Source organism: Schistocerca piceifrons, chromosome 3, assembly GCF_021461385.2.
Source record: "Schistocerca piceifrons isolate TAMUIC-IGC-003096 chromosome 3, iqSchPice1.1, whole genome shotgun sequence".
Classification (NCBI taxonomy): domain Eukaryota; kingdom Metazoa; phylum Arthropoda; class Insecta; order Orthoptera; family Acrididae; genus Schistocerca; species Schistocerca piceifrons.
In genome coordinates, this window is record NC_060140.1 from 758,329,557 (window position 1) to 758,338,351 (window position 8,795).

Sequence of the window (8,795 nt, forward strand, 5' to 3'; positions counted from 1 at the left end):
AAGGCCTACGACACCTGCTGGAGAACTGGTACCCTCCATACTCTTTACACGAGAAGCCCTGTGGCCGTCTGCCCTGTTTCCTTCAGGAATTTTTGAAAGACCGTGTTTTTGTCAAGGTGTGTTTGGGTTCTGACTTGTCAGACACCTTTAGCTAGGAAAACGGTGTGCCTCAGTGTCCCATTCTAAGTGTCGTCCTCTTTGCTATGGCCCTTAACCCTATAATGGCCTGTCGCGTCTCCATCGGACATCTGCAGCTCCCTTTTTGTTGAGGATTTTGCCATCTGTTGCAGTTCTCCACAGACCTGTCTCACTGAGTGGTGTCTTCAGCGATGTCTTGAATCATCTTTACTCTTGGAGCATCGACAACGGCTTTCATTTTTCCACTGACAAAACCATTTGCACACTACTGGCCATTAAAATTGCTACACCAAGAAGAAATGCAGATGATAAACAGGTTTTCATTGGACAAATATATTATACTAGAACTGACATGTGATAACATTTTCACGCATTTGGGTGCATAGATCCTGAGAAATCAATACCCAGAACAACCAATCCTGGCCGTAATAACAGCCTTGATATGCCTGGGCATTGAGTCAAACAGAGCTTGGATGGCGTGTACAGGTACAGCTGCCCATGCAGGTTCAACACGATACCACAGTTCATCAAGAGTAGTGACTGGCGTATTGTGACGATCCAGTTGCTTGGCCACCATTGACCAGACGTTTTCAATTGGTGAGAGATCTGGAGAATGTGCTGGCCAGGGCAGCAGTCGAACATTTTCTGCATCCAGAAATGCCCGTACAGGACCTGCAACATGTGGTCGTGCATTATCCTGCTGAAATGTAGGGTTTCGAAGGGATCGAATGAAGGGTAGAGCCACAGGTCATAACACATCTGAAATGTAAAGTCCACTGTTCAAAGTGCCATCAATGTGAACAAGTGCTGACTGAGACGTGTAACCAATGGCACCCCATGCCATCACGCCAGGTGATAAGCCAGTATGGCAATGATGAATACAAGCTTCCAATGTGCGTTCACCATGATGTCACCAAACACGGATGCGACCATCATGATGCTGTAAACAGAACCTGGATTCATCCGAAAAAATGACGTTTTGCCATTCATGCTCCCAGGTTCGTCATTGAGTACACCATCGCAGGCACCCCTGTCTATGATGCAGCATCAATGGTAACCACAGCCATGGTCTCCGAGCTGATAGTCCATGCTGCTGCAAATGTTGCCGAACTGTTCGTGCAGATGGTTGTCGTCTTGCAAACGTCCCCATCTGTTGACTCAGGGATCGAGACATGGCTGCACGATCCATTACAGCCATGCGGGTAAGATGCCTGTCATCTCAACTCCTAGTGATACGAGGCCGTTGGGATCCAGCAAGGCATTCCGTATTACCTTCCTGGATCCACTGATTCCATATTCTGCTAGCAGTGATTGGATCTCGGCCAATGCAAGCAGCAATGTCGCGATACAATAGACTGCAATCACGATAGGCTACAATCTGACCTTTATCAAAGTCAGAAACATGATGATACGCATTTCTCCTCCTTACACGAGGCATCACAACAATGTTTCACCAGGCAACGCCAGTCAACTGTTGTTTGTGTATGAGAAATCGGATGGAAGCTTCCCTCATGTCAGCACGTTGTAGGTGTCGCCATCAGCGCCAACCTTGTGTGAATACTCTAAACCGTGGTGTAGCAATTTTAATGGCCAGTAGTGTTTGAATTTCTGGAGGCACAAATGTTTTTTCTTACCATCTTCACATCTTGGTCCAGCTGCCCTTACATTTATTGAAACTACGAAATTCCTGGAGCTCATGTTAAGGTACGTTTACGCTGGGATACATGTATCGCGACATGTATGAGCGATATGTCAATTTGACATGTCGCGATACATCACCTCATACAAAAATTCACGGAACTTGTATGCGGACCTTCAAAAATGGTTCAAATGGCTCTGAGCACTATGGGACTCAACTGCTGAGGTCATTAGTCCCCTAGAACTTAGAACTAGTTAAACCTAACTAACCTAAGGACATCACAAACATCCATGCCCGAGGCAGGATTCGAACCTGCGACCGTAGCGGGCTTGCGGTTCCAGACTGCACCGCCTTTAACCGCACGGCCACTTCGGCCGGCTGCGGACCTTCGAGCTCATACATGTCGCATATACATTTTGTATATCGCTTTTTGGCCATATACGCGACATGTATGAGCGACATTTGAAGAACTCGCGCATGCGCAGTACTATCATTTCCTGTCGTCTTGTCGCCTGCCGCTTATTTTGACGATTAGCGCATGCGTAGTACCAGGCTGTTTGGCGGCTGCTTGAGTTTTAGAGGTGCCGACTATCGTTTCGAAGTTAATGTATCTGCATAGAACATCAAAAAGTGCCATATGCAACATTATTCTTCGTGTTTGCGAGGCTAGTGTGCAAGTTTTATGCCAAGAAGTGAAGGTAAAAGTTTTATATATATATCAGAGTATATAATACATTCTATAATTTTTTCATGCGTCTGGCACGTATATCAATTTTTTGCTATTATTCCGGTGGCCTCGCATGATAATGTTGACAACAGATGCCAACAATCGTGTATGAGACGTTGGCATTAGCAATCACGCGACAATGCAAATGTTTTGTAATGAAATCTTCGTTTCAAGAGGAATCCCCAGTGGCCAAAAAACGGAGTGTTACTGCCAACTGATCCTCTGGTGGAATCGCTTCCCGAAAGTTTGTGTTGGTTTTGGACACAAGAGGAGCCACAAGTGATAACAAACCGTGGAAATCCTCCATACTCATCCTAACATAATTTCTAAAATATGCGCCATCCTTTAGCGTTAATTCGCGAGAAACTCTCTCTGCCACCATCTACGCTTCCTCCGCCTTTTCTTCCTATCATCTTCCAAAAGAGCAAGTGTACCAGCACATAAAAATGTGAAATCTTCCAAATTGTCATCGAAAGCTATCACACAGTGATACATATCAACCAGTGTAAACGCACGCTCATACATGTATGAGGTTGATACTTGTCAACTCATACAAGTTGCGATACATGTCGCAAAGTCGCGTATACATGTATCTCATACATGTGCTGATACAAATGGCAGTGTAAACGCACCTTTAGATAGGAATCCTCCTTGGTCTTCCCATGTGTCTTACCTGGCAGCCTGCTGTACGTGGTTTCTCTCTGTCCTGTGTGTCCTCAGTGGTACTTCCTGGGATGCTGATTGAACCATCCTCCTCCATTTGTACCGGTCTCTTGTCCGTCCAAAACTTGACTATGGGTGCTTTGTTAATGCGTCTGTATGTCCATCCCTCTTACACCATCTCAGCACTATCCACCATCGTGGCATCCGTTTGGCCACTGACACCTTTTACACTAGTAATGTTGGGACTCTGTATGCTGAAGCTGTGGAACTACCACTGTTTACCTCCATGGCTTTCTCCTAAGCAGGTATGTATGCCGTTTGTCTGCCATGGGTGGCCACCCATCCTGTGCCTCCTCCTTCGATGATTCGTTTGACCATCAGTATTGGGCACGTCCATCTTCTCTGTTACCTCCTGGAGTCCACATTTGGCACTTGCTACAGTGGCTCAACTTCACACTACCTGCAACTTTCCCAGTGGGTGTGACACCTTCACCATCTTGGCTTCGTGAACTGGCCCATGTTAACCTTGGCTTTCATTTGCTTATAAGGACACTACTCCAGCCTCACTTTATTGCTTTCAGTTTCACAACCTTCTCATGGAACTTCGCGATAGTAACTTCATATGCACTGAAGACTCTCACATTGACAGTGGGGTAGGGTGTGCCTTCGTCATTGGCACCTTGTCTTTTGATATCAGCTTCCGGCATGCTCAGTCTTTACAGCAGAGCTCTTCGCCCTGTGTCTGGCCATTGAGTACATCCAATGACACAGACTTTCCAATTATGTCCTCTGCTCAGATTCGCTCAGTGCCCTTCAAAGTCTGTGTGCTGCACACTGCCCATCCCTTAGTGCAGCGGGTCCAGGAACACTGTCACTTGCTTACTCTTTGTGGAGCCACTGTGATGTTATGTGGGTTCCTGGTTGCATCAGTCTTGATGAGAAATTAGGCCACAGATCTGCTGTCAAGGCTGCAGTCCTCTTCCCTTGGCCTGCTAGTACTTCCATTCCCTCTGATGATCTGTGTTTCTATCTGTCAGCAGGTGGCGTCACTCTGCATCACCTCTGGTCCTCCCTTTATGGGACCAAGATCCGTGGAATTAAGCCTCTCCCAGCTGCTTGGACAATCTTCCCTCAGCCCTCTTGCCATGAGATCATTTTAGTTAGGTTGTGTATTGGGTACTGTCTTTTTAGCCATTGTCATTTGTCAAGTGGTGCTCCCTCACCACTTTGTGTTCAACCTTTGACGGTTCAATATTTCCTGATGGAATGCCATTTTTGTAACCACTTACGTTCTTGATTACATTTGCATTCTGAGTTATCGGCCGTTTTAGAGAATGACATGGGGACTGTCAACCATGTTTTACTTTTTATCCATCATACCATGGAGAAAGATATTTAATCTTTAGTTCAGGATCTCCACATCTCTGTGGCATATTTTAAGGACGTCTATTCAAATCCCTGTTTTTAGCTGTCTTTCCTTCCATCAATTGGGCTTAATGTGTAGTCATTTTTAACTCCTTTTTTTTTTCTTTGCGTTCTAGGATTCTGACATGGGAATGTATGACCGTAGTTGTTTTTGTGCCTAAAACAAAACTTCACACTACCTGAAACTTTCCAAATGGGTGTGAACGCTTCACCACCTTGGCTTCACGAAGTGTCTCATGTTAACCTTGGCTTTCATTTGCTTCCTAAAGACACTTAACAAGACTTGGTCTATCACCCTCAGTTTCATGACCTTTGCATGGAACTCCGTGATAGTACCTTTGTACATACTGATGGCTCTCGAACCGACTGTGGAGTCGGGTGTGCCTTCATCATTGGCACCTGTGTCTTTTGATTTCGTCTTCCGGCACACTGCTCAGTATTTATAGGTGAGCTCTTTGCCCTGTATCAGGCCACAGAGTACATCTAGTGACACAGATTCTGAATTGTGTCCTCTGCTCAGACTCACTGGGCACCCTTCGAATAGTATGTGCACTGTACACCACTCATCCCTTAGTGCAACGAGTCCAGGAAAACTGTCACTTGCTCACTCTTGGTAGAGCCAGTGTGATGCTTCTGTGGGTTCCTTGTCATGTTGTCTGCTAGGAATCAAGGCTGCTGACGCTGCTGCCAAGGCTGCAGTCCTCATACCTGAGTCTGCAAGTTCCTATATTCCCTCCGATGATCTCTGTCCCTTTGGCATCGCCAATAGTCCTCCCTTCACAGGAATAAGCTTCAGCATATCAAGCCTCTCCCAGTGGCTTGGACGACCTCCTCTCAGCCCTCCCACCGGGAGGAGGTCATTTTAACTCAGCTGCATATTGGACTCTGCCTTTTTCGCCATCGTCATTTGATAAGTGGCGCTACTGCTTCATTTTTTACACATTGTGCCCAAGTTTTAACTGTCCATCATTTCCTGACAGAATGCCCATTTTTTTTAACTGTTTACATTTGTACTTGGGTCTGCCATCTGAGCTAATGGCCATTTTAGCAAACGACGCGTGGGCTGTCGACTGCGTTTTATTTTTTATCCGCCAAAGCAATATGGCAAAAGCCATTTAATTTTTAGTTTTGTCCTCAATTTCTCTATGGTGTCTTTTTTAGCCCTTTCTCCATGTCCCTGTTTTTATCTGTCTTCTCTTATGTCAATTTGGACTGATGTATGGTCGTTTTTTAACTCCTCTCTGTCTTCGTGTTGTATAGTTTTGACTTGGGCATGTATGACTCCAGTTATTATTATTATTTTTTTTTCCAAAGCAAAGCAAAACAAAACCAAACCAAATCTTTGAGAAAGCTATTTACTCTTAGGCTTTTGATAATTTGTAGTACAAGATACTTACTGATTTGGAGAACATTAAGTGAATAAGGGAAAAGTATTCACTCTTTGAAAAAGCTATTTACTGTTTGGCTTTTGATCTTTATCGTATTTATGAAAATGGTTTTATTGGTTGATATGTGCCATGTGGTAAGACTAAAAGTAATGACTGAAATGCTTATACAATCTTCAGTGTGTTTAATCGATACTTCTACAATACTTTTTGTATAAAGTAAACATTATATAAAGTAAACATTATATAATGTATAGTTACATCAACAGCAGTATGCATATATGCACACTCCTGCTCATGCAAGTAATGACACTGCACGTGCTGAAGCACTGCATCTTGGAACAGCTTGGAAGGGGGGACAGCATGGAGCACATCATGAGCTATGTTTACCCAAACAGGCAGACATGCAAGGGCAGCTGATGTTATTGCATGTAGAGTATTTTACTTAGTTACTGTCACTAGTTGTAACAAAGATACTGATGTAAGAGTGCAGCTGTCTGTAGCGGCTAGTCTTTAATAAAATCAGTGTGTTAAGCATCACCTCCAATGTCAAATCTAAAATTGTTTACATCTTATAAACAGGTTACCAGTATGGAAAACATTATTTGCTAAAGGTGTGCTACTCGGTTGATGATATGAGATTTTAAGGCTACACATTTTACTGTATTTGCAGTTACTTGCTTCTGGAGGCGCTCCTTATGTTGTAGATATTGATCTTCCAGTAACTTAATTTTAGCATCTACTTATGCTCCATGATCTCCTCTTTATAATCTCTTTAGTCCTGTTCTGAAAACCCTTATGAAAAGTCTGTATTTGCTTTGGTACTGCAGTCTTGAACTGAATACCCTGACCTCCAAATTCTTCCTTCATGAATTCCAGGTTCTTCCTTAATAGACTCCAAGTTCTGCCTAAGTTCTTTTGTCCTTTCTGTTAAATGCTGCTCCAGTTCTTGACTTGTCTGCTCACCAGGTTGTTCCATAATGCTTATTTGGCCTCTCATCCATTTCACAAACATTACTGTGTTTACTGCAGGTGACACTATATCCTCCCAACCTCCTGATTACTAGCCAAACCACTGTTCTTGAATGAAGGGCTGCTACCATTCAAATTATAATCTGTCATTGGCTCCTGCCTATCTACTACTGTTTCTAAAATTTCATCTTTTCATAAGCCGCTTTGTCTCCTTAGCAAATTTTGTGACAAATAGAGCTGAATAAGTACAAAGCACACCTGCCACTGTATATGTATAACTGCTGTCCCTCTGTGCATGTGCCAACTGCGTGTCCTTCATGCACTGCTCAAGCCACCCCTTGATGTTCTTCACCTCACTGTACTCAACTGTTCTGCAGTTTACTTCAGTCTAAAACCAGTTTGCTCACCTGCCATTTCTTGTTCATGGTCCATATAAATGCATCTTTCATTCAACTATCATCCACACTCATTTTCCAGTTGACAAGGGGTAGGATATCAACACCGTATGGAGAGTTAAAAATATATTATTGGAAGAGCACTTCCTCTCATCCTACACTACATTTCCTGGGCAGTCTTTCAGTCTTCACATGAACTCGCAGTAGTGTCACACACACACACACACACACACACACACACACACACACACACACACACACACACACCACCGTATCCATCTGCCTCATGTGCTCATCACTAACTGCATTCACTGGGTACTACTACTTCGAATTGGAGAAGGCCGTGATGCATACCAGACTTGCAACCTGATATTTTTCAGCAGTCAGTAACATCCAAACCAGGAATGATGTGATAACTAAACATATGAAGTTAGCATTTTATATTTTGTGTATTGTTGAACATTTTAGGTCTGAGACTTTAGTGTGTTGTAGAGACTTGCTCATTTGTTTTTATTTCTGCAGTAGTCTATTGTTTAACCTCACTTGTCTAAGTGTCTTAGAATGGCATCATAGCTGTACATACAAAATATGTTTATCGCAATATATTTAGAGCACATTCTTAAAGAGTCATGGTTTTTTTAGAGTTTGTAACACAAATAAGCAGGAAAGACTATATCTTAACAGAATGTCACAAGAGTTAATGCAATAAACATTGTCAAATAGATAATATAAACATTTTCTTTGTTTTCAAGTGGGAAGTCCAGATGAGGCTTCAAGATGTCTTTCAGTCATTGCTGAGGACTCAAGTATTCCACCATCTCTTGCATCATCAAGCCATTCACTTGCAAATGGAAATAAATGGAGACATAGTCAGAGGTTTATGGTGACAGTGGTGGAAAATGGAGAAGATAAACAATTGAAACAGTGAATTGGGAAAGCAGTATAAATTTTAAAAATATATTTTAAAGCTTACCTTTTTAATATAACTCATTATTTATTAAAACATATGTTTACAATAGTTTTTAAACCAAAACTTTTTATGTGGCAAAATAAAAATACCAATTTTATGTTTCTGTTATTATAAAAACTGTAAATGTGTAAAAAGGAAAAACTTTAGAAAAGTAAATGGTTTAATATTTACTCTCATGCTTTCAAATTCAATATTGCATATTAAGAACAAAATCTTAACACTAACAGCTGTGGCCAATCAGCTTATTCTCAAACTGTTTATCACTTTCACTTTGTTTCTGCTCTACCATTTTGTAACTAACCTCAGTGTTTGCTCCTTGTCCAGTATGAAATTTGTTTGTGAAATATACAGCTGGAAAGGAATATGGTAGGCCTACTACTACATTTGACTCTGGTTTGTTTTTGTTATTTTCATCAGGTGTTTTGACTAAATCAATAGAAAAGATCTGATTCTTTACAAAAAAAAAATAGCATTTACCTCT

At 42.3% G+C, this 8,795-nt stretch overlaps 1 protein-coding gene across 1 annotated transcript in view; it reads left to right on the forward strand.

Annotated features, from left to right (window-relative positions):
- The window catches only part of LOC124789763, a 239,477-nt gene extending 231,032 nt beyond the window's left edge, over window positions 1-8,445 (forward strand). Inside the window, exon 13 of the mRNA XM_047257218.1 lies at window positions 8,097-8,445. Coding sequence (XP_047113174.1) covers window positions 8,097-8,272 — 176 coding nt within the window. The 3' untranslated portion in view covers window positions 8,273-8,445. The remainder of the gene's footprint in view (window positions 1-8,096) is intronic.
- Window positions 8,446-8,795: the final 350 nt, after the last annotated feature.